At 36.7% G+C, this 27,907-nt stretch overlaps 1 protein-coding gene across 1 annotated transcript in view; it reads right to left on the bottom strand.

Moving 5' to 3' along the window:
• The window catches only part of PRDM15 (PR/SET domain 15), a 169,835-nt gene that overhangs the window by 94,531 nt on the left and 47,397 nt on the right, over positions 1-27,907 (bottom strand). Inside the window, exons 3-5 of the mRNA XM_027843599.1 lie at positions 26,768-26,861; positions 18,738-18,891; positions 7,239-7,491 (exon numbers count right to left, since the gene is read on the bottom strand). Of these exons, the coding sequence (XP_027699400.1) occupies positions 7,239-7,491; positions 18,738-18,891; positions 26,768-26,861 (501 nt within the window). The remainder of the gene's footprint in view (positions 1-7,238; positions 7,492-18,737; positions 18,892-26,767; positions 26,862-27,907) is intronic.

Here is a 27,907-nt window from a genome sequence, read left to right as displayed (position 1 = left end):
GTCTCCAGGGTGTTTGATGTGTCTTCTAAGAAAGATCTATGGAAAGACATAGATGAAAAAAGCAGATAGAACGCTAAGGCATGAAAGGTTACAAATCTGCACAGGTAGAAGTAATGACATCAATAAAATCATAGGTCTATCAAAGTAAATGACATGCAGTAAAGCAGATAACTAGGGAAGAGAACATTGCCCACTGCCCTTTGCAGGCACACACAGGCAGTACCAATCTGACTTAACAGTGCCAGGCCCTATGTTAAGTACAGGGGATAAAAAAGAATGCAAAAAACAATCCCTGCTCTCAAGGAATTCAGTTTAATAAGACAACATGAAAACAACTATGCAAAATAAGATATAGACAGGATAAATTGGAGATAATCAACAGAGAGAAAGAAGTGGCATTAAGGGAGTAATAGAGTTGAGTCAAAAAGAAACATAGTGTTTTTCTGGAACTAAACATAATAATGCCAACAATTACTGGTATTATGAAGGAAATACATCATAGTAGTTGGGGTATTTTCCTTGGTAACTGTTGGCCTTACCAGTCAGTAGCTGTGGTTCTTGGAAGGTAGTAGAACATACTTTACACGTCCACTGACTGGACTCTGATTCAACATGAACACTGCTTTGTGCAGTGCTGGCTAAAAGCCAAAAAAAAAAAAAAATGAACAGCAATCAGTTAATCCTACAATGATGCCACCCACAGTGCAGATAATACTCATGTAAACTAATGACACCTTGTAATTTGTAATACATGCACCAATTTGCTAGTGAAATTCTGGGATTAGGGAAGTTAAATTTGAATAAATTTAAATTCATCCGCAATCATCCATTTTAATTTTTCACTGTGTCAGCAGTACATTAAAATGAAAGAAGTGCCCTCTGAGAATCAGTTTGTGACATTTGTGCCCTTTGAGCTACAAAGAGTTATATAAAAGCTCAGGGCCCTTTGGGGGTATGAGGGAGGGAGGTTATGTCTGGATCATAGCTGTTAAACAGTGACAATTATTGACCTTCAGAGTCAGCTAACGGTATACTTTACTGTTAAATCTTCTTGTGGAAGACTGCTGTATTTGGAGATTTAGGTGAGATTCTATTCCTTTGTCATATTTCATTCCAAACATAAAGGAATCAGAGAAAAGGTAAAATAGCGTGTGTGTGGGTGGGTGGGTGGGTGTGTGTGTGTGCACGCGTAACCCTTTATATACACATATATGTGTATGTGACTATTTCCTTATCACAGCTTTTTGGTATTTTTATTACTATGACAGAGCGAAAGTCAGGCATGCTGCAAACCCTGGCACTGTAAGAAATCTCTTAACCAATAATTCTAAAATTTGGCTGGTAAAAACCCAAAGCTTTATGACCCAAAGGAGACTAGGAATCAAGGCTCTAACCTCATCTTTGTACTGTTCCAGTTCTCTGTAGCAGACACATTTAAGCAATAAGTGAGGAGGCAGTATGATATGGTGGAGATAATACTACATTCGGACCAGACGGACTCAGGTTCCAATCCTACTTCTGCTACTTATTATTTATCTGGTCTCTTAGAGATTTAGGTGAGATTCTATTCCCTTGTCATATTCCATTCCAAATATAAAGGAATTGGAGAAAAGGTAAAATAGCATGTGTGTGTTTGGGCCTCATATTCCTCACTTGTAAAACAAGAGGTTGAACTAAATGATTCTAATAGTTCTTCCAACCCTAAATCTATGATCATGTGAGAGCTTTCCCTCCATAGTATTCCTGATGTAATTCTGTAGAATTCACATTTACAATGAAAACCACTTAGATGTAAACAAAAGTTGTTCAGAATTATACATTTTCTATATCTAAAAAGCTGTGACCTTTTATTCCCTTCAGTTTTCTTAAAGCATGTGAGAGAAAGAAAGGTCACAATTAGAATGCAGAAGCAATTATTTTGCATGCATTTAGCTGAATGTGTTGGATTTTTTTTTTTAATCAAAGAGCTGACTTCATTTTATGCATTTAATCTCTGCCTATTTAAAACCTTCTCTTCCTCTAAGGTTCAGCTCAGGCACCTCTTCCCTGAGATTTCAGTCCTTCTATGTACTATTCTTATTCTAATTTAGACAACATATTCATACATATCTTAACTTCTGTCAAACTACAAGCTCTTTGAGAGCAGGGAAGATGAAATTTTTTTGGTTTGCATTTGCATATAATTTGTTAACTGAATGAATAAATAAATAGATTAGTAGTTACATTAATTTACATGTACTAAAACTGAGTGCTGTACATCTCTATCTGAATACCACTCAATTCAAATTCAACAAATTTAACACACTGCCTTACATGTAATATGGGCTTGGCAAATAATTTCATTGAATCAAATCTTTACCCCAACTCAGTTCTTCCTCCTGACAAAATGACTTCATGACTCTCCCAGTTAACCCAAGTTGAAATTCTGAAGGCATCTTTTATTCCTCCCTAATCCTTACCTCCCATATGGAGTCAGCTACCAGATACCATTTTCTTTCTCATTTTTATTACCACTACCACAAGACTCTCTTGACTGAACATTTTTTTCCCTGAATCTTTTAACTGATCATAGATTTTGAACTGTAAGGGACCTTAAAAGGTCACTGAATTTAATCCTTTTTTTATAGAGATGAAGAAACTGAGGCCCAGAGTAGTTAAGTAACTCAACCAGGGTCATACTGCTAGTGTCTGGGGAGAGATTCAAACAAAGTTTTCCTCACTCCATGTTCAGTACTTTATCCACAATACCATGTTGCCTGTGATCTTCTTAGTTTTAAATGTTTCCTTGTCCAAAACATTAATTAAGTAGAAAAATTTTCCTAAAACACACCTTTGGTCCTTCAGTGACACTACTTCATTATTGCCCTTGAGGGAATATGCTATACTTGAAAAACAGAAAGACAAAATTCCCAGCACTTTCAGATGGCCAAAGAGGGACATTTTATAAGGCAAAACATGTCTATATAAATCAGCTTTTATAAGTATGCAAACACTGCATTACAAAAGGATGAAGAAATTAAAAATTCAACTAAAATCAAATTTTAGCCTTCGATGATTAAAATTTAGACTCAGAAGCCCGAAAAAAAAAAATCTACTTATTATAATGGGCAGCTAGGTGGTATAATGGATAGAGTGCTGAGCCTGGAGTCAGGAAGATCTAAGTTCAAATCTGGCCTCAGACACTTACTAGCTGTGTGATCCTGTCCAAGTCACTTAACCCTGTTTGACTCAGTTTCCTCATCTATAAAATGAGCTGGAGAAGGAAATGGCAAACCACTCCAGTATCTTTGCCAAGAAAACCCTAAATGGGGCCATGAAGAATCAGACATGACTGAACAACAGCACATTATTGAAACATTCTTGCTTCTCTTGGGTAATCGACTTGTTTACTTTTCGCTTTTCATTGAACAATCTGCTTTTCAGAGTAGGCTTGGAAACATTACAAGATGGTCCAAAACCGAACGCATTACCTTTTCAGACAAATCCTCACAACGTTCCTGTTATTGCCGAGAGCAACACCAGGATCCCAGTCACCAGGCTCCCAATTTCAATGTAATCCTCAACTCCTCACTCACACTGACCCCACATATCCAAAACTCTGGTCAAGTCTTTTCTTTCCTACCTTCGTAATGTTATATCCTCTTCTCATCATGCATTCACCATCTTAGTGCCTGAAGCACTGCAATAACCTTCTGGAAGATCCCCCTGCTTCACATCTCTCCCCGTATAATCCATCATCCACTCAGGTTGTTCTAAAGTATGGGTCAGACGATGTCACAACCTCCCTCCACCCATAAACTCCAGGGGTTCCCTATTGTCTCCAGGAACAAATAAAAAATTTTCTGTTTAGCCACTAATTTAAGATAATCTAAAAGGCAGATAGATGGTGATATGGGAAAGAAGCTCAGGAAAGGGGCTGGAGCTTGATACAAAGATCTGGAAATCATTTGTGTAGGGCTGATATTTGAATCTTTGGGAGCTAATGGGATCACCAAGTGAGATAGTATAAAGAGCCCAGGACTTGGGAGATACCTATGGTTAATGAGAGGGATATAGATAAAGATCCAGCAAGGGAGACTAAGAAGGAATTGTTAGACAGGTAAGAAGAGAACTTGAAAACTTAAAGAGAGGAGAGGGGATCCAGGAGAAGAGGATAATCAGTATCAAAGGATGCAGAGGTGGATAGAGCACTGGCTCTAGGACCTGAATTCAAATCCAGCCTCAGACAAGACACTTGACACTAGCTGTGTGACCCTGACCAAGTCTCTTTACCCCAACTGCCTCAAAAAAAAAAAAAAAGAACGCAGAGAGGTCTAGAAGAATGAGGATTAAGAAAAGACCACTGGGTGCAATTTGTCAGAGAAAATGGGCAGGGATGGGATCAAGGATACATACACATAGAAGGGTTTGCCTTGAGAAAGAAAAGGGCTACCTCTTTATGTAATATAAGGATGAAGAAAAAGAAATTTAGGAAAGTTGCCTAAGTGATATGAGATAAAATAAGGTGAAGTTCTCAGCTGAGAGGGTGGAGGAAGAAAGAGTTTTTGGAGGGTTGAGGAGGTATGAAAAGTTTTGGAATAGCTACTACATTGAGAAGTACAGGGAATAAATCAGGAAGGTTTAAAAAGGTCACCATGTTGCAATCAGGGCTTAGGTGAAATTAATAAATTTATAGTGGATCCAACCCACACAGTCGATGATTTTTTTTTTCCAGTTCTGATTGGTAGCATGTCAATAGGAGCAAAGGAGGCTAGCTTCTTAAGGGCAGGGATCAAGTTTTTGCCTTTCTTTGTAGCCCTACACTTAGAACAGTGTTTGGCACATGGTAAGCATTTAGTAAGTGTTTGTAGACTAACTTTCACATCTTGTGGTGTGTCACATTATTAGCTTGTTTATGATCATTTTTATGATCAGTGAATAAGCCTTGTTTAAGAACAAAAGCTGAATGAATTCTTTAGTCAAGCCAATTGTTGGACCAACCTCTTTTCCCTCACCTCCCGGCCCCTTCACCCCCAACTCTATGACCACGAAACATAATTCTAGGTCTCATCCATTGTGGCCTAGACTACAGCAATAGGTTTCAAAGTGACTTTCTAAGCTTCTAGTCTCGTTATCTTCTTAAAGCACAGGTCTAAATACATCAAAAGCAGTAAGGTGGTGCAGTAGATAGAGCGTTGGGCCTGGAGTCAGGAAGACCTGAGTTCAAATTTGATCTATAACACTTACTTAACTGTGTAAACCTGGGCAAATCATTTAATCTCTATCTCATTTCCACATTTGTAAAAGTGTCAATAAAAATAACACCTATCACTCAAGGTTATTCTGAGTATCAAATGTGATAATATAAAGTGCTTAGCACAGTGTCTGGCACATAGCAAGTGCTATATAAATGGCTGTCATCATCATCATCATCATCATCATCATCTGTAACAATTATCAAGAATTTTTAACAAAAACCTATTATCTCATCAATAAAATACAAACTTATTAGTTTGTCATTTCAAGCCCTTCACAATTTGACTCTATTTCATCTTTCTAGACTTTTTGCATACTGTTTCCACCCAAAGTAGCCAATGGGGATATTTTTCATCATTGAAAAACAACAGGTTCTTCCCTCCCTCCCTCCCAGGGAGATTAAATTGCTAAATTTTGCTAAACAAAGAAAGAGAAGAATTGCTACTTTTCCTTGACCATTGCTAAGAGTTTCTTCCCAGAGGAAAAAAAGATCCTCACTTAAGCAGTGGAGAAATAGCCCAGATTTAAGGGTTATTGGAACAGGATAGAACAGAGGTTCCCAAACTTATTTGGCCCATCCCTTTTCAAAAAAAAACACTTACTTAACTGTCCCCTTTTCAAAAAAAAGTGTATATATATATACATATATATTATTCAGCACCCCCATGGAAATCTACTTTCTTTAACTCTTTAACAGTTTTTTTGAAATCCGTGTTATTTTATAAAATATATAATTTGTTTTTTAAAATGACACATCTTAAATTTAATAGTTTATTATAAATTTGTGGGTTTTTTTCTGCATTGAAATTTTGATGATGCAATATTGCATCATGTAACCATACAGCATCATGTTGTAAACAAGTTACTACACACACATATTCCTGCCAATGCATGCTGGACTTCCCAACAATGTGCCACACACTTGCCTGTCAACACTTGCTTGTTAAAACCTATCAGCAGACTTGACTACTGATTGATTATAATTTGCATTTTGTGTGTTTATTTGGAAAATAATGTAATCACTACGACTTTAACTCTGTTACACAATAGATGAAACATGTATGAATGGTTTTCAAAATTTTCTTCTCTTCTCTTCTTTCCTTATGCTTCCACTGCCCCCTTGGTCTTATTCAATGCCCCCCAATTACACCCGAGGCTACTACCATCTCCCTAGATCCTTCCAGTGCCCCTCTGAGGGCAGTATCGGCCACTTTGGGAACCTCTGTTAGAATCACAGTAAAGAGAAATGAAAGGAGCCTACAAAAGCATGTTGTCCAAAAGTTCTGATGCTTGTATTCTGTTGCTGGCCTCATTTTACATAGCAAACTATCATTCAAAGAGGATTAAGTTATGTAGTTTAGTAAACAGCAGAATTGAGATGTGAATTCTAATCCTGTGACTCCAAATCTAGAACTCTTCCCACAACACTACAGCTGCCTCTGAGTATTTTATAAAGGGTGAAAAAATAAGAGTGAGAAAAAGTCCAAGACAAAGTCGATAAGAGTAGATTTTTTTCCAATTAAAAGATGAAAGCCGCATTCTTAGATAAAGGAAAAACTTTAAAAGCAACATATTATCCTTAATAAACAAAAAAGAATGTTACTGCTGCTTGGTTAGCAGGACTAGAACTTTAAGTGATTTTTCCAGTACTAGTTTTAGTTAATTCTTTAACATTTTCTGGCCTGGTCCCTTTTTTAGTTAGCTGTAAACATTTGCAGGGCAGATGATAGGGAAGAAAAATTGAAGTTTTCCACAGGTAAATCATTTTTAACATTACAGGAAAGTAAAGTCCATGATTTTTTAAGAAGTCACAACCAAATCAAACCACCCAAAGACAAAAACCTGCCCTTCTTAAGAAAGGTTAACCCAGTATATGAAACTAGCTTATTTTATTAATGCAGAATTCTTTACTAGGTGTGCACTACCATGTCTGCTAAAGGCAGAAGGGAATACTGGCTATGTATCCAAAAAGGGGGATAAATATCGGTCATTCCCCCACATACCATGCACAATATTGGAGACCTGCTTCAGCACTGGCTTCTCCATTTTTTTGGCATAAAAAGCTGCATACCACACTCGCAACTCGGTGCCTGGAGGAATGTCCCGGGAGGTAGTGAAGTAAATGTCATTGTCATGCTGAAAGGCAGTCAAGTTCTGATGTTCATATTCTACTGCTGGCCTCACCATCATCATCCAGTTGCAGTCATCCTCGTTGGATGTATCAAAACAGATTGAGTGTCCATCCTTCTGGAAAACCTAATGAGTGGAAAGACAATGGTACAGTCATCTACTAAGATAAATAGAAAAGATACTACAGAAACCTTGGCACAAAAATGAAAAGTGAAATACCTAAGACAATAATTTCCTAAGGGCCATGTTTTAACATATGACATAGGCAATACATGGATGGATTTGCATAGCTTAGACTAGACACACAAGTTATGACGCCATGGAGGTGGCTCTATATTCTAGATATATATTTTACATATATATATATATATATATATATATATATATATACACAAGGAAAAGTACAAAGTCTCAGTCCTCTGGGCAGAGGATGCCAAAAATATCATAGTTGCTAGGTCATTCATAAACATTAACTTTGATATTAGTACTTTGAAATGTGACATACTTATCTAATGCCCAGTGTTGCCATACTTCAGAGGAAAATGAACAATATCAATATTGATACTTTCACTGTAAATGCAACCAGAAAACGTAAAGAAGTCATAGGTAAATGAAAGGACTGATATTTCCTCCAAGCAGAAACTGTAAAGCAATCAAGAATATAGCCAAGTTTGTTTATGAATACAAAGTCAATCAAAAAGCTCCCCAAAAGAGATGATTTCATTGGATATTTGATCATCTAATCTTGAAGTGTTCATCAGAAGCACAAGCAAAAAGACCATGTAAATTTGCCCTGTATGCATGAATTTCTGTTGCAGATGATATAGAGGTAGGATAATTCTATGATGATCTTAAAAAATCCCTCCAAACCAAGTTAGCATATAATTTGATAGTTGGTGACTTTATTGTAACAAAGGAAAATGGAAATGTGCTTCAGGATATTTTTGAATGAAATGAAAGAGTAGTAATAATCAAAGAAAAACAAACTCAAACAACCTTGAGGAATTACCTCAAACTAGAAGAAATTCATTAGAAACTCATTGAAGATAGGAGTGGTAAGACAGGCATGCTGACTTGCTTACTGTAGCACTATGAACTGGTGCAACCATTCTGGAAAACAATTTGAAACTAGGGGAAAAAAGGTTACTAAATTGTTGATACCCTTTTACTCAGACACTTCACCAGTGAAAAGAAAAGTCCCCAACAATCATTATTCAATGTATATATGGTCAAAAGATAAGAATCAACAGTTGTCAAAAAGAAATGCAAACTTTAACAGCAAAACAGACTGCTCCAAATCACTAATAATAAAAGAAATGCAAATCAAAGCAAGCCTGAGATTTCTTCTCACACCCAACAAACTGGCAAAGATGATGAAAATTGGGCATAGTCAGTACTGTAGGAGTGTAAAAGACAGACACTCACTAATTCACTTAGTCCAGCCACTGTGGAATTATGTTAAGCAAGTAGCTAAAATACCCACACATTTAGACTCTGAGCTGGCCCACCAAGGAGGTCAGGGAAAAAAAAAAGAAAGAAAGAAGAATAGTCCTATATATATAACAAAATAAATATTCATAAGAGCATTTTTGTAGAGGGAAAGAATTGGAGGCAAAGTAGATGTTAATTTATTAGAGGAATGACTAGATATACTATGGCATAAAAATGAAACCTAAGACATGAATATGAAGAACTTAAGAGATATCTATCTGAGAAGAATTATAATTTGAAACAGAGTGAAGTATGCAGACCTAGGGAAAAATACACACAATGAAGCCAATAACATAAATGGAAAAATGGAAAGAAAGAATGAAACTGAATATTGTATAATTATAATCACTAGTATTGACTCTCAAAAGGAAATGAACATAATACCAGAGAGGCAGACTGTGTTCATGGAACAAGTCCTAGTTGTGGAGTCAGAAACTAGAATTCAGATCCCTCCTCTCTTGGTGATTACCCTAAACAACTCACTATACCTCAAGTTTCCTCATCTGAGAAAATGAGATCACTGAGGTCACTTCTAGCTTTAAATCTATGCTCACAGGATCTCCATCCCTTCTTTGCAGAACTAGGCACCATGGATATGGACCACTGCATAATGATTATATTGTACAGGTTAGTCTTACTTTCCTTCCCTCTTTACTTTTTATTCCTTGTTACAAGGCACAGACAGAGGTGACAGGAAGAAATCATTCAGATATGATGCCAATGTAAAAACAATGGATATCAATAAAAATTGAAACTTGTTTGAAAAAAAGAGAAGTCCCGTATACAACAAAATATTCCTAGCTGGGCTCTTTATGGCATAAAAAACCCCCCAAAAACTGGCAACAAAATGGGTGCCCACTAATTAAGAATAGAAGAATTATAAATACAGCTATGCCATAAAAAATGATGAATGACATTTAAACAAACTTGCTTAGATTTTTATGCCATGATAAAAAGCAGACCATAATAATATTTTTTTAAAAATACTAAAAGACACTTGAACTCAGATTAACTGCAATGAACAATCTAGGTTGCAAAAAAAAAAAGTAATGTAACTAACACACATTCTCTTCTTATTAGAGGGACCAAGGGCATCGAATATGGCCTACATGACCAGACTTATGTGCTTTGTTCATGTTTTCCTTAAATTTTTTTGTGATATATGGGAGGGTTCAAATAAGGATAGTGTATGTGTATAGTGGCGATGGTAGGTGGGGGGGGATATCAGGAAATGATGTAAAAACAATGAGAAAAAATGAAATACGGTAGAACAGCCAAATCAGATGAAGCACACATAGAAGAGATCCATTCTGGCTATGATTCAATTCTGAAAGCACTGAAGAAATGACTTTCAAGTTATTTAAGATGAGGATACTCGATAATTGGAAAGAATTATATATAATATCAATTTAAAAAAAAAGAAAGTGAGAAGACATCAGTAACTACTCATTCATATGCCTACTTTTTCGGTTTTATAAATTTTTTATGAGAATTATCTACATATGCACTAAGGCTATCCTTCTGTATATGATTTCTAGTAGACCACAAAGGATTAGAGAATATAAGATAATATCATATTTATTCTTGTTAATTTTTGTTTATATTAATCTTGTTGATTATTAAGAAGCATTTAACTTTGTAGGGAAGATTGTAGCCCAAGAGGCTTTGCTCCAAGAAAATATCTGTCATGCATATATTAAGATTATATAATAGCTCTTAAAAGATGCAATCAGAGATGCTTTTGTTCAATGATTCTTTGACTATCATTGTCAAACAATAGATCAAGCACTGTATGCTCACCAAAAAGTCATGGAGGATGTGTTGCATAAAGTCCAAATAGAAGAGCTTATCCCTTAATGGTTAAGTTCTTCCAGATGCTCCTCTTTGCAGATGAAATTGGGGTGATTGCATCCCACCTCTACATATTATAGAACCACTGTGTGCTATACCCAAGTTACTTTCAACTCCCTCTATTTAAGGTTAAGAACAGCTAGGTGGCACAGTGGATAGAGCACTGGGCTTGGAACCAGGAAGATTCATCTTTCTGAGTTCAAATGTGGCTTCAGACACTTAGTATCTGTGTGACCCTGGGCAAGTCACTTAATGCTGTTTGCTTGAGTTCCTATCTGTTTAAAGAAAAAAAATAAATAAAAGAGTTGGAGAAGGAAATGGCAAAAACCACTCCAGTATCTTCACCAAGAAAACCCCGCATGAGGTCATGAAGAATCAGACATGATTGAAATGACTAAACAACAAGTGTAAGGTCAGGCTAGTTCTTTTACTAAAAGCCATGGAAGCTGCCCCTAAGATTTGATTGGTAAGGTAGCTAAGTCTCACATACCTAGCTGCTGACTCTGCTTTCTAGTGGCCTCAGGCTCTCCTGACATGACTTCTAGAGTATATTAACTTTACCAGTGCTTTCTTTTCTATTCCTGAGTAGTTGGGAGCCTGAGGAGTCTTATATTCCTTTACCATTCTTCTCCAAGGCTACTTGAGCTCTCTCTCCCAAGCTGTTACATTCTGGTGGACAAAGACCTGAAAGTGAGGTCTTCCGTCCTGAGGGCATTAGTATACAATACATTAATGACACAATGTTGAAAGGGCTAAGTGAAGCTGTGGTAGCAGAGGCCTTAGATTTAATTGTGGCCCATAAGAGGGACAAGGGATGGGAAATCAACCTAAAGAAAATCCAGGGTCCAGCCAGCTCAGTCAAGTTTTGAGAAATACAGTAGGTGGTGAAAACCCAGAGGATTCCAGGAGCAATCCATTATAAGCAACTGACATTTGTTTCCCCATGAGACCTACTGGATTTTTCATGTTTTAGAAAAACTACATTCTGCTCCTCCCACCCCCAGGTATTCTGATGGCCCATGTTTCTTGGCTCCCACACTCATTTCTGCCTTTTTTGAGTGGAGCCCAAAACAGGCTACAACCCCGGATCCAAATTGGGTCATCCAAGAAGTCTCTCATTCTGGGCCCTTATGACACTAGGGCTCATGTTTTTGGAAGTCTCTGTTCATAAAGACCAGGCTGAGTAAACTTTCTGGCAAGCAATAAGGGGTGACCAAAATAAGTAACTGTTAGGCTTTTGGAGTTTACAAGTTTGCAAAAGCATCTATTCCCTACACCAATTTAGAAAAGAAGTAGTTGGAGCAGCTAGGTGGTGCAATGGATAGAGCACCAGCCCTGGAGTCAGGAGGACCTGAGTTCAAATCCGGCCTCAGACACATAACACTTACTAGCTGTGTGACTCTGGGCAAGTCACTTAACCCCAGTTGCCTTGTCAAAAAAAAAAAAAAAAGTAGTCATTCACCTATTACTGGGACCTAGTTGCTACTAAACAGATGGTGCAAGGTCATATATCACTCTTTGTCAAGAGTTGCCTATTATGATTGTGGTAAAGGAAGATGGATAGGAGATAGGAAGTCTCTATCACTAAATAAAACATAGTACATTCAAAATCACAACTGTTCAGATCCTAGTGCTCTTAACAAGCTATACCTCTGCCGGAGGCTGACACCTCCTATTCAGACCTAACTGAAGACAGAAACCCTGTCTCCCTCCCTAGTCCAATTGGCTCCTACCTAATGAGGACCTGGCTCCTGAAAAGCACCATTTTGCCTGGTTTACTAATGGTTCTGTCCTCTACAAGAAAGGAATTCAGTAACTATTAATCTGGTAACAGGAGACACTCTGAGGAATGGAGTGCTAACAAGTACTTACAATGGGCTGAGCTATAGGCTTCATGGCTGGCATGTGAGAGATCCTTGAAGGATGGATAAGATAATATATTTATATATATATTGATTCTTGGGTAATGGCCATAGGTCTATTCAAGTGGTCTGGAACCTACACAATCAAGGGATCTTTCTTCTGGAGTCAGGATCAATGAAAGAATTTTACCAGTAATTCCTCCTGCATATGGTTATTTGTGGGACATGAAAGTAAACATCAGAGACATGATCTTTACTCAACTAAACAACTAGGTTGAAGCCAGTATGAGAACAGCAGAGCTTGGTCAGTGGGTCCTCTACCAAACTAGACATGAGGGCCATGTAGGCATTGTTGTGCTGGGTGTAGGGCCACAGAATCCATCTAAATAAGGACAAAGCAGCTATTCCTGTCCTAACCTGACTGCTTATGAGTTAGTTGGGCACTCATTTAACATCCTCTACCTGTCCTTAACTGGCAAAGTGACAATTTTATGCCATCTCAGGACAAGAGGTTTGCCTCTACTAATTAGTACCATCTATAATAGGTGCCTCTACTTCTCTCCTCTCACTCTCTTCTTAATCCCTTAAAATCTGATTTTTGATCTTATCGTTCTACTGAAACTCCTCTCTCCAAAGTTACCAATGATTTCTTAGTTGCCAAATCCAATGGCCTTTTCTCAACTCTCATTCTCCTTGACCTCTCTGAAGTCTTTGACACTGTTAATCACTGTTTTCCTTGATATTCTCTTCTCTCTAGGATTTTGGGACACCACTCTCTCCTGGCTCTCCACCTACCTATCTGACCACTCCACCATTTCCTTTGCTAGATCCTCTTACAGACCCTCTAACCACTGGTGTCCCTCAGGGTTCTGTTGTGGGCCCTCTTCTCTTCTCCCTCTATATACTTCCCTTGGTGATCTCATCAGCTCCCATGGATTTAATTATTGTCTCTATGCTGATTATTCCCAAATCTACCTTTCCTGCCCCAATCTCTCTGTTTTAGTCATTTTTCAGAGAGCAAATTCTGGGGGACAGATCTTAAAGCCTAAATAATAACAACAAAAATTGCAGTTTGTTGTCATTCACAGTCGTTTTTTCAGTTGTATCCAACTCTTCATGACCCCATTTGGGGTTTCCTTGGCAAAGATACTGGAGTAGTTTGCCATTTCCTTCTCCAGCTCATCTCACTGATGAGGAAACTGAGGCAAACAGGGTTAGGTGACTTGCTCAGGATCACACAGCTAGTAAGTGTCTGAGGTTGGATTTGAACTCAAGAAGATGAGTGTTTCTGATTCTAGGTAGGCTACTCTACCCACAGTGGTACCTACCTGCCTCAGGCTGGCACACAGTAGGCACTTAATAAATGCTGACTGACTAACTGACATTATATCCCTGACTAATAATAATGTCAAATATCACACTTCCCAGATGCCATGTCAGTGATAAATCAATGCGACCCTAAGAAGGGGAAGAGTTCCCTAGTTTGGGAGTTTCTTGGATCCAATCTCCAGAAAGATATAGTTCCTCTCTGGTGCTTCCTTGCTCCTTCCCCAATGCAGTCACCCAAGCCTCAAGGTTCCTACTCCCAGAAAGGGGTCTATATACCCCAGGCAAACAGCTCAGGGTCCCCTCACTTGGCTGGTACTGAAATTTTCCTATAGGATGGTTTGGGTAATTCTTTCCCAAGAAAAGGCTCAGGGGAACTAAGAGTGATAGTCAGGGAGATGGCTTGCTTTCTAATAGCACAGGGGCATGTATGAAATTATTGGATCATAATTATAGTAGATGTGTATTTATCGAGAATAAAGGAGACTGTCTTACTGACTTAGTAATCCTGAATCTTGGATGAAAGAGAATGAGAGGCCTTATCCAAGTGCTGTGAGAGAAGGAAGTAGCCTCCAGTAGAGGCTTCTTAAGCAGCAGAAATTTGGTATTTCCCCATTGGGGCTCCCAGGGAAGATTCCTGGCTGTTGGGCTAATACTGAGGGATTGCTGGCACAGGGCTACTCTTATTATCAACACTGGCACCAAGACAGTATACATACAAAAGCATAATGACCACTAGGTATTTCATTACAGATGAGCTTAACTTGTGACGAAAAAAGTGACTGTGACAAGTATCATTATTTGTTCTGCATCTCTGATGTTCCTATCATTGTTCCTGTTCATTGTTACTCCTTTACATCAAGAGATCCAGTGTGGCCTACAAAGATTTGACAGCACTTACCACTGAGTTCTAGGATATGGTTCTTTAAGAGCAGGGAGGCAAAGCTTTTGGTTTTAATTTTCTTCCACATTTAGTCACTCATTTAGAATGTCATTGAGTTTTTTGTTTGTTGTTTTTCTTATATTCCTAATTTAGTTTTTTTTTTCCTCTTTTCCCTTTAGTATCTCATGAGAATCCCTGAGATTAGGGCTATGCAGTTATGGTCCTATTCCATTTAAATGATGAAAATTCCTCAAAAATTTCTTAAGGACTTTGCATCAAGAAATGGGACATGGCAGGACGATGTCCCCTAACCCTGCCATATGTTAGGCTAGTTCTTTTCCAAATAGTCAAGAAAGCTGTTCCCAAGACTTGACTGGGCCAGAGAGACCAGAGCTCAAGTTTCTAGCTGTTGACAGCTTTCTGATGGCTTGAGGCCATAGTGTCATGGCTTCCCTTTACCTAAGAGCACAAAAATGCTGGCTCACATAGAGTCAGGGGTTTTAGACTTGGTAGAGGTCTCAAAGCCAGCACGTCCACACCCTGCCCTGATGAGCAGACATATTTTGTTGTGCCAGGGATAAGGTGGCTATCCACAAGGGTTGAGTGTTATGTTCTTCCTGGCTAAGTAAACTTTGTTGTTTAGATTGCTGAATAATTGCCAGTGCCTTTATTTGTTCCAGTATTGGACCTAAACAACCAGGAGAACAGCCTGAGTTAGGCTCAGCACATTCCACTCCTTAATGAAACTCACAACCATTCAAAAGAAATTGGGCTAACAATGAACACAGAAAACCTCAAAAACAAAACCAAGAAAAAAAATCCCAGATGAGCTTACTGAGTTAATTTAACAGTACACATATCTTAAATGGAATGGTACTGACTATATATATGGACAATGGGTTGAGCAGAATTGAGTATGATAAAAAGAGTGGGATAAATTAATCTGGGAAACACCAATACTTTATGTCTACAAACCATGGCACACCATGCTCTCAGAATCACAGAATATCTGAATTAGAAAGAATCTAAAAATCACTTCATCACACCCATTATAAAGATAAATTATATCTACAATATCCTCAACAAATAATCATTCAGTCTCTTTGTTTAATGGAATGGGAGAGGTAAGAATATGGCAAGCAAGGGAGTCCCCTACTTCCCAAGGAAAACCATTTTGGATAGTTCTAATTGTTAGGAAGTTGTTCCTTATATCTAACCTATATATGCCTTTATACTATTCACCTATGAATGGATATGATTTCTTCCACTGGGGTCAAACAAGTCTAATGCTTCTTCCCCATATCAGGCCTTCACATACATGATGAAAGCTATCATGTTTCCCCAAATCCTCTCTTCCCTGGGGTGAATATCCCCAATTTTGTCACTATCCTCACCACCTACCTCTGAATACTCTCTAGTTCGTCAATGTCATTCCTGTAACATGGAACCCCAAATTCAACACAATACTCCACATGTAGTCTGACCAAGGTAGGGTATAGCAAGCAAAAGCATCACTTCCTTAGTTCTGGCCACTATGCCTTTCTTCATTAAGCCTGATACTGCTTTAGCTATGTTGTTTGCCATATCGCATTGTTTACTCTTAACAAGTTTGCAATTCACTAAATCATCCAGATTTTTTTCAGACAAAATAGCTATGCTTTCCCTTTAATTCCTTAAAGAATAAAAAAAAAATGCAGGAATATCCAAAAGTAAAGGAGAGATACATGTTGGACACAGGTAGCAAACATTTTATCAATAATGCCTTGTACACAAGAATTGGAATAAAATATAACATCCAAGAAATGCATGATCAGAGAGGTAGATTAGTCATGCGATAAGGGCAAAGGCTGTAAGATACACAGTTAAGAGCATTGTAAGTAACTACAGAATATGAAAAGAACAAAAGAAAAAGATCTCCATTGTGCTGGGGAGGAATTTTTGGAAGCCTATAAATGAAAATTTCACAGGATAATATGGCATGGATGTATTATAGTCTGCATCATTAAAGGAAGTACCCACATTGACGAAATCATGGCTCTACTTAAAACTGTAGAGTCTAGTCTTGAGCATAATGGGAGAGGCAGGGTTAGAAGCCCTAAAAATGTTTCAAGAAGAGAGGCTCCCACTCATACAACTGCTACATGGTTCATGATCTCATCACCTCTCCCCTGAACTGTTGCAATTGCCTTCTGGTTGGTCTCCCAGTCTCAGATCTTTCCACACTCCAATGAATCCTCTATTAAGCTAAGTTGATTTTCTATAATGTAGGTGTGACTATGTTAACTCCTCTGATCAAAGAGCCGCAGTGGCTCCCTATTACCCTCATGATCAAAATGTAAAATTTTGGTTGGCATTTAAAGCCCTTCACAATTTGGCACCTTTTTATTTTTCCAGTATTCTTACACTTTATTCCTCCCTCCTCCTTCACCATCTCCCATGACCATACAAACACACACACACACACACACACACACACACACACACACACACACACACACACACACACACACACATACACATATTGATCTGGCTAGACTGACCTATTTGCTGTTCCTCCCACATGACACTACAGATCTCATCTTGGCGCCTTTGCACTGGGTGACCCTATGGGAGGAAAGTTCTTTTTATTCCCCACAACTATCTTCAGATATTAATACTTTCTCCCTCTTGAAATTACTTTGAATTTAAAATTTACTTGTTTTTCTGCATGTTAAATCTCTCCTCTCCTGCTTCCTACCCTCCTTGCCCCCAGTAGAACATAAACTCCTCCAAAAACTGTTTCATTTTTGGCTTTGTATCCTTAATTCCTAGTATAGTGCCTGACACACAGTAGGTGTTTTATCAATGGCGAATTAAACTGAAATGAATTAATGTCTCCTAGGTTACGATTTGGAGGAAAAACTGGTGTAGAATGATTAGAATTTAAATTAGCAAGAATTCACAGATACTCAGATTGAACTCAATCCTCTGCTAGGTATAGAACAGCTATGTAATTCAACAAACAGTTAGTAAGCAAATGTGCTATGAGGTGGAAGCTCCTGGGTCTTCCTTGTGTGGTTCTAAACTATCTGAAAACAAATAATCACTTTTTATTCTGATATGTTTAAAAAAGGGGGAAAAAAATTAAATAAATAAATAAATAAGAGCAAAAATGAACATGAGTGATATGTTGAAGAAGACTCAATACCAAGTTACCTACTAATACTGGGACCTGGATTCAGGAAGATCTAAGTTCAAATCCAGCCTCAGCAACTTAAAAGATGTGTGACTCTGGGTAATTCACTTAACTTCTGTCTGCCTCAGCTTCTTCAACTGTAAAATGGGGATCTACCTCATATGGTTGTTGTTAGGATCAAATGAGATATTATTTTGAAAGCATTTACCACAATGTCTGGCACACAAATGTTTATCCCCATATTATTCCCTTACTTTTACATGTGTACACGCTCACACAGTAAAAACATATTATGAATCTAGCCTGCAAAGGCATAAAATAAAAACATTCTTTTCTAATCATTCAACACATATTACCCTAAATGGAAGTATTTTGAAAGGTTAAATAATGAAAAATGTTTATATCTAATATCATTGTGGCATAAAGGTATATTTTAAATAAGGAAGTATTTTCTTAGAAATGAGGTCATAGCAGTTACCAGTTAGGAAATAGCAATTATTCATATAAATTTGAATCAATTTCCTATAAATGTTTAAAAAAAGACTTTATTAGAGAAACTTGGTACAAAGATTTTTTTCCCCAGCTTCCCTTCTAATTTTGGTTATATTGGGTTTTTTTGCCTAAAAACTTTAAACATTTATTAGATAAAAACTGGAAAAATTTGGAAAGTTAATTTAAAAAATGAAGTCATGTAATGCTTAGAGACATCACTGAATTTACCTTCCTATTTATAGAGGATTGAGACTATAAAAACAAAAAGATTTCATGTCTGGTGATTTCATACCTTCAGTGGGAAAGCAGATTCCTTCTCCCATTTGGCAACTCTCCTGGATTCAAATGGACCAAATTGTGTTCGCTTGACCAACTGAGTTATTGCAAATACTCCTTCAGTTCCATCTCCTAATTGTTTGATCTCTAAGTTAGAAGGAAGAGATGACCTGAAAATGAAACAAAATAGAAACATGGCCCCCAAATGGCACTTAATTCGTTGAGATCACTGATTTGAAAATCAAAAGGTTTCTCTTAAAACCACAACTTCTGCTCAGGTTATTTTGTTGCCATTGTTGGTTCATGACTAATCACTTTCATACTCCTATTCTTGTAACCATTAGCTAATAATGAACTTCAAATAAATGTTAAAGAAGGGCATAAATGACGATGACCACTATTTTTACACCTTGATTAATTTGTTTTTATGCAGATGTTAGCATTCTAAACAAATCTTACCAAAAGAGCATTTTTGTGAAGTTAACAATGCACTTGGATGAATAACCTACATAAGTGGTCCATTAGGACATAGAATAAAGGATGTTAACAAGATAATTATGTGACCACAAAAGAACATGGGCTACTCACATGGTTGGAGAAAAAGATAATTAATAGACAGTATTCTTGCTTCATTGGTAGCCATACATGTCAAGACAGCTAGGGAAAGAAAGCCCTCAGAATAGTCAATAAATCCCTTAGTTCTTATAAGTAATTTATAAGAAAACATGGGTGGAAAGATGGCTGAATAAGGCAGGAAATTACCTGGCTCTCCCAAATCCCTCCCCCCTACCAATAACTTAAAATAACTCCTCAAAGTGAATTTTAGAGTGGCAGAATAATTAAAAGTCAGGATGAAGCAGTCATACAGGGAGGATGTTAGGAAAGATTTGACCTTCTGAGGTGGTAGTCTGGCCAGAGCGAAGTACATAAACCAAATCAACAAACAGCAAGCCCTAGGGGCAGCCTTAACTTCCCCCCACGCACAGTATGGAGTTCTGGTGGCTGATGAGGGAAAGACTTAAGGGGCAGGAGGTGGGGCCTGTATTGGGGCTGGACACAGGGCTTAGGCATTGATGAGACCCAGAGATAAGCTGTGGCTGTGGGAGGATAAGCGAGCACATGCAGGTGAGTGTGGGGCAGAAAGGCAGGGCCCTGCTGGTTGTGCTCACTTTCAGGAGAACAGAGTCTCTGGTTTCAGTTCCAGGGCAGAGAGGTGAGCTAATACTTGCAGCCTGGAGAGACCACAGGAAGTAAGAGCTTTTACTGTGGCAGTGATACTGGGATTCCTAATCACATAGCTCAGGGGTGGAGAGGCATACCTGCAGTCACTCACAGACAAGGCATGAGCTGGAAGTGCAGTGAACACACATGGCCTTAAATCATAAAATACTAGAAGAACCAAAGTCAAAGACTCCCAGATAGAACTCAGAAACCTGAAACCAGAGATAATATGCTCCACATCCCAGGAGCACAGCCTGACCATAAGATAAAGTTAACAACCAAGAAATAGGTTATTAAAAAAAAATGAGTAAATAGGAGGAAAAAAACCTGAACATAGATAGCTACTATGATGACAGAGACAAACAGGGTTTGAATTCAGAAGAAGATAATGAGGTCAAATGAGCTATGTATAAAGAATCAAAGAAAAATGTAAAATGGTCACAAGCCCAAAAAGAGTTCTTGGAAGAGCTGAAAAGGACTTTGAAAATCAAATATGAAAGGCTGAGGGAAAACTGGGAAAAGAAATAATAGTAATGCAAGAAAATTATGGAAAGAAAGTAAACCAATTGGAAAAAGATGCAAAAACTTATGGAAGAAAATAACTCCTCAAAAATTAGAATTGGGAAAGGGGAAGCTAATAACTTCATCAGACATCAAGAAATAGTAAAACAAAATCAAAAGGATGAAAAAATAAAAAAAGAATATAAAATTTCTCATTAGAAAAATGAATGACCTGGAAAACAGATCAAGGAGAGATAATATAAGAATTGCTAGGCTATCTAAAAGTTATGATAAGAAAGAAAATCTGGACACCGTATTTCAATACATTATTAAAGAAAATTTCCCTAAAGTTCTAGAACTAGAGGTTAAAAGAGAAATTGAAAAAAAATCCACTGCTTGCCACCTAAAAGAGATCCCAAAATGAAAATTCACAGGAACATTATGACTAAGTTTCAAAGCTCCCAAGTCAAGGAGAAAATATTACAAGCAACTAGAAAGAAACAATTTAAATATTGTGGACCTACAATCAGGGTAACACAATATTTAGCAGTACCTACATTACAAGACTGAAAAGCATGGGATATGATAATCTGAAGACCAAAGGAGCTGGGTTTGCAACTAAGAATAACCTACCAAGTAAAGCTGAGTGTAAGCCTGCAAGGGGAAAAAAATGGATATTTAATGAATTAGAGAACTTTCAGGTATTCTTGAGGAAAAACCCAGAATTGAGGAGAAAATCTGACTTCCAAGTATCAGGAGAAACATAAGAAGGTAAACATGAAAGACTAATTATAAGAGATTTAATAAGGTTAAACCGTTTACTTCTTATATGGAAAAATATTTGTAACTCTTAAGAATATCGCCATTAAAAGGATAGTTTGAAAGAGTATATATAGATTGAAGGCTTGAGGTTGAGTTGATTATGATGAGATAAAAATAAAAGATAAAATTGGGTAGGAATAGGTAAAATGGAACAAATTATCTCATGCAAAAGAGGCATGAATGGAAGAATTGTTACAGTGGAGGGGAGGAAAGGGTGGAAGGGGAGTAGTGTAGGAACCTTATTCTCATTGGAACTGAGTTAAAGAAGGAATAACATACATATAATCGGGTATAAAAGTTTTCTTAAATTACAAAGAAACCAGACAGCAAGGGGATAGGATAAAGGAGGGACTCTTAGAAGGTGGTACAGATTAAGAAACAGTAGGGCAAGGGGATAAGATAAGGGAGGGACTCCTAGAAGGGTATGCAGACTAGGGAGGCAGTGGTCAGAAGTAAATTAGGTTTCTGAAACCATAGGGCAAAAAAAAGAGAAAAGGATAAACAGGGAGGAAAAATAGGATGGAGGGAAACACTGAAATAGTAATTTTAACTTTGAAGGTAAACGGAATGAACTTAACCATAAAACAGAAACAGATAGCTGAATGGATCAAAAATCAGGACACAGGGGCAGCTAGGTGGTGCAGTGAATAGGGTTCTGGCCTTGGAGTCAGGAGGACCTGAGTTCAGATCAGTCACTTGACACTTAATAGCTGTGTAACCCTGGGCAAGTCACTTAACCTTGGTTGCCTCACCAAAAAGCAAAAAAAAAAAAAAAATCACAACGCAATGATATGTTGTTTACAAGAAACACATTTAAAAATGAGAGACACAGAGTAAAAATAAAGGGCTGGAGTAGAATTTATTATGCTTCAGCTGACATAAAAAACAGGGGCAGCAATCATGATCTCAAAGTTAAAAGTTCAAATAGATTTAATTAAAAGAGATAAACTAGGAAACTACATTATATTAAACCATAGATAATGAAATAATATCAATACTAAATATATATATATAAATATATATACACTAAATGCTGTAGCATCCATATTTTTAAAGGAAAAGCTAAATGAACTATGGGTGGAAATAGACAGCAAAACTATAATAGTGGGAGACTTCCACTTTCCCCTAGCAGAGCTAGATAAGTCTGACCAAAAAATAAATAAGAAAAAAGTCAAGGAGATGAAAAGAATCTCACATGCACTAGATATGATAGAAATCTGGAGAGAACTGAATGGGAACAGAAGGAAATATACCTTTTTATCAGCAGTACATGACACCTTTACAAAAACTGATCATCTATTAGGACATACAAATTTTATAGTTAAATGTAGAAATGCAGAAACATTAAATGGATCCTTTTCAGATCATAATTCAATAAATATTATATTTAATAAAGGACCATGGAAAGAAAGATTAAAAATTAATTAGAGACTAAATAACCTAATCTTATAGAATAAGGGGGTTAAAGAACAAGTTACAGAAAAAAATCAAAAATTTCATTAATGAGAATGATAATAATGAGACAATATACCAAAACTTAATGAGATGCAACAACAGCAGTAATCAGAGGAAAATTTATACCTCTAAATGCTTACTTACATCAATAAAATAGAGAAAATGTATCAATGAATTGGGTATACAATTAAAACAACTAGAAAAAGAAGAAATTTTTAAATCCCCAACTAAACACCAAATTGGAAATCTTAAAAACTAAAGGTGAGATTAATAAAATTGAATGTAAGAAAATGATTGAATTAATAAATAAAATTAGATGTGGGTTTTCTGAAAACCATTGGTTAATGATTTAAAAAGAGAGAAGAAAACCAAATCATTATTATCAAAAATGAAAAGGGTAAATAAACTACTAACGAAGAGGAAATTAAAGCAATTGTTAGAAGCCATTTTGCCTAATTATATGCCAATATATTTACCAACTTAAGTGAAATGGAAGAATATATACAAAAATATCAACTGACCAGTTTAACAGAAGAGAAAATAAAATATCTAAATAAACCTATTTTAGAAAAAGAAATTGAATATGCCACAAATGAGCTTCCTAAGAAAAAAGCATCAAGACCAGATGGCTTTACAAGTGAATTCTATGAAATATTTAAAGATAAACTAATTCCAATATTAAATAAATTATTTGAAATAATAGGCAAAGAAGGAGTCCTGCCAAACTCTTTTTATGAAACAAATGTGGTGTTGATACCTAAACCAGGAAGAACAAAAGCAGAGAAAGAAAATTACAGACCAATTTCCCTAATGAATAGTAATGCAGAAATCCTAAATAAAATACTAGCCAAGAGACTATAACAATATATCACTAAGATTATACATTGTGACCAAGTGGGATTTATACCAGGAATGCAGGGATGATTTTTAACATGAGGAAAACTATTAACATAATTGATTATATCAATAACAAAGTAACAAAAATCATAAATTATATCAATAGATGTAGAAAAAGCTTCTGACAAAATACCACACTCAAGTGTTAAAAATACTTGAAAGTATCAGAATAAATTAATTTTTCCTTAAAATGTTAAGAAGTATCTACCCAAAACCATCACCAAGCATTATCTGTAATAGGGATAAGCTAGAAGCCTTCCCAATAAGATAAGGAGTGAAACAAGGAGGTTCATTATCACTGATATTATTCAATATTGTACTAGAAATATTAGCAATAGCAATAATAAAAAGAAATGGTAGGAATCAGAACTATTTCTTTTTGCAGATGATATGATGGTATACTTGAAAATTCCTAAAAATTCACCTAAAAAGTTAATTTAAACAATTTTAGCAAAGCAGCAGGATATGGAATAAATCCACATAAATCATCAGCATTTCTATTTATGACCCAACAAAGCCCTGAAAGAAAACATGATGAAAGATACCCCATTTGAAATAACTGTACATAGTAGAAAATACCTGGAAGTGTACGTGCCAAGACAAACCCAGGAACTAGAAAATACTTTACATACAAATGATCACATTTAAATAATTGAAAAACTAGTCATTGTTCATGGGTGGGCAAAACCAATATAATAAAAATGACAATTCTACCTAAACTACTTATTCAATGCCATCCCAATTAAATTGCCATTACTGTGACTGATGAACACATAACATGGACACAGTAACCAGTACATGGCCAGTCCATAATCTTGTTTTTGGGCATTTACCCATCAACATTGGCTTAATGCCTAAGCTTGAAAATCAGCTCATCACTAAGCAGAAACCCCCAATCATTAGCAATATGTTTTATAGCTCCACTTCCCTTCGTTTGATTTCAGTAATTACCACTGGGTTTTCCTGGCGTCTTTGCAGGGATCCAACCTGTAGTCTGGCCACTGCCCCAGACTGATGATTATCAAACTCTTGGCATGGATCCATCATACTGCCCCATTGTAAGTATCCAATAGATTAAACTAGTACCTATAATCAATCTGGAGCTCTTTGGTCACTTCCTTTGGTATCAGACTTGGCCCACTGTTTGGGAGGGAGATACTGAGTTCCCTAGGCGGGGGAATTCCAGACCCTACAGGCACTAATGTTAGACATGCAACGAAAGAAACAATTCCTTCTAATGAGAGGGTTGTATATACAGACTAAACATAAAAAGAAGAAATGCAAAATAGTTTGAGAAAGGACACTAGCAATTGAGAGGATCCAGAAAACATCAATGTAGAAGGTGGTGCTACAGTGGCATCTTGAAGGAAGATGACTCTGAGACAAAAGTGAGGAGGAAGTACATTGATGTATTGAGGATGGCCAATTCAAAAGCCATAATGAATACAGAATATTGTCCATGAAGAACAGAGAAAAGCCAGCTTGACTGGAAGAATTCAAAGGTACAGAGACAAGAAATGGAGTGTGATACGTGAGGGACAGAGAGAAGGCCAGTCTGGCTGGACTGTAGAGCGCAAGAAGTTGAGCAATGTTAAATAAGTTTGGAAACAGAAGGTGAGGCAGGTTTGTATAGGACTTAAAAGCTACACAGAGAAGTTCATATTTGATTTTAGGAAGCTACTGGAGTAGTTATCAAGTCAGAGAGTGACATGGTTAGATTTTCACTAAGGAAAATCACTTTGGCAGCAACATGGCAACAGACTGGAGTGGGGAGAGGAGGTTTCATTAGTCTAGCCAAGATGTAATGCAGACCTGAACTAAAGTGGTAGCTGTGTGAGTAGAGAGAAGAGGTAGAATGAAAGAAATGTTATCAAGGAAGAAATAACAGACTTCGGCAATTGGCAACAACAGAACTGGCAATAACAGAATTTGGCTATATATATATGGCATGAGCGGGAGAGAGGAGTTAAGGATAACATCGAAGTTACAAACCTAGGAGTCTATAAAAAAAAATAGAGCTATCAGACAGAAATAAGGAAATTTGGAAGTGAGGAGTTGGGGGGGTTAGGGTGGGAGGTGAGATTAGTTCAGTTGTCAATTAACAGAATCACAGGTTTAAACCTGAGACCTACTATGTGCAAAACACACTGCTAGCTGTTAGTATATTGATTATGCTGGGGAGAGACTAGATATGAGGATACCAGTCAGATGTCTGTACTTGTCAGGGAAAAGCCAACAAAGGCCTAAGCTAAGGTGGTAGCCATAGAAAGCAAGTCATGATCAATCACCAGCATATTATATTGAGTTATTTTCTAGAAGTAATAATGAGCTTTTGTGTAAGTTATCCATACACTCTTAGCTGGTTCTCCCCTTTTAACAAGGATGCATTTTGAAGATGTCTGGTCTAAGTTAGGATTGTAGTTTGCAGCCACAGAACACTGTATAGAAAAACTAACAGGGGGCAGTTAGGTGGTGCAGTGGATAGAGCACTGGCCCTGGATTCAGGAGGACCTGAGTTCAAATCCGGCCTCAGACACATAACACTTACTAGCTGTGTGACCCTGGACAAGTCACTTAACCCCACTGCCTAGCCCCCCCCAAAAAACAAAACAAAACAAAACAAAAAAAACTAACAGACTTTAATGACTTGAATTCACTAGCACCATGTCACATTAGCACTATGTCATACGTTGTTTGTTACCTAAAGAGTCATATCACTGGTACCCTGGTAGTTTTATTTTAAGAAATTTGAAGTAGACAAAAGCAGCTCACTACAGAAAAATTGAATTACATCCTTCCTTATCATGGCAAAAAACTGTTTAAGTCACACTATGATGAAAATCATTTATGCCTTCCAGAAATTTTGAGGAAAAGCCTTTCTTTAATTGCTCTGTTTAAACATTTTAACTCCTTCTTCTTGGAAAACATAAAAAGTCTTTGCTATTTCACTAAAGTTGTTAAAGAACCTTGACAAAACTAAAAAACAGAGGGAAAAAAATTTTAAAACTATTTATACATGTATATGTATACATATAACTTATACATATGTACGCATATGTATACATACATTGCATGTAAATCACACGTGTAAAAATAAGCAACTAAAAATTTAAAAATAAATAAATAAACAACTCATTGGAAGTTGCTCACCTTGCCCTGCTCAATACAAAAGAGTCTTTTACCATCACCACTGGGCCCAACTCTGGACATTCTGAATCATGGTACTGACCACAGTCTTCACACCCTGTAAATAGATAAACAGATCTCTTCAAAGGCAGCATTCATGGTTAACTATAATTCAATCAGACTGCTAGAAAAGCTTAATTAATGCTGTAACAAACTTGTAAAAAGTAGATGCAAAACACACTGCTAGCTGCTGACTGAGGTTACCATGAATGTGAATGAATATTGAGATCACCAAAACAAACAAAACACATGACTCATTTGATTAAGTAAGCCATGTCTTAATATTTCACTCCATAAATACATAATGTACTCTAAGGAAATGTCTACAAATTATTTGTAGTCATTTCTTTGAAAGTAAGAGCAAATTTATTCCAAAGAGGGGAAAGAAAACACACAAAACCCCTGGTTTTTTGATTCTTTAGTTACAAATGTAAAATATTTTTCATGTTTCTGGTGTCAGATCATTTTTCTTAATCAGTGTCTAAAACCTGCAAAGTTATGTTTGCAGGAAGGTTGTAAAAAGTCTGTTATACTAAGACTATTTATACAGTCTTCCCCATTTAGCAAGTGAGACTATTTAAAGCTATTATGAGTTTCCCATAGCTTTCCCCACCCCCTAAAAAAACTACCTGGATTTTCAGAAAATATTTTTCTACATTAAAAGAAATCTAATTTTACATGAACAATAAAGTTCACTTCAATATTCTTTTTTTAAAATAATTTTTTCCAATTGCATACAAAAACAATCTTTAACATTCTTTTTAAAATTTTGAATTCCAAATTCTCTCTCTCTTCTTCCCTTCCCCCCTCCTTGAGAAGGCAAGCAGTTTGACATAGGTTATATAAGTGCAGTCATACAAAACATACTTCCATATAAGTCACATTGTGGAAGAAAATACTGACTAAAAAAAAGCCGACAAGAAAAATAAAATTAAGTTTAAAAAAAAAAGTAGGTTTTGATCTGAATTCAGACTCTATCGGTTTTTCCTCTGGAGGTAGATAGCATTTTTTCATCATAAGTCCTTCAGAAATGTCTTGGATCATTGTATTGCTAAGAATAGCTAAGTCATTCGCAATTGATCATTGTACAATATTGCTGTTACT

The sequence above is a fragment of the Vombatus ursinus genome, unplaced genomic scaffold (genome assembly GCF_900497805.2).
Source record: "Vombatus ursinus unplaced genomic scaffold, bare-nosed wombat genome assembly UNPS02014924.1, whole genome shotgun sequence".
Lineage (NCBI taxonomy): Eukaryota > Metazoa > Chordata > Mammalia > Diprotodontia > Vombatidae > Vombatus > Vombatus ursinus.
The sequence above is the reverse complement of the archived record's forward strand: the minus strand, read 5'-3'. Positions and strand labels throughout refer to the sequence as shown.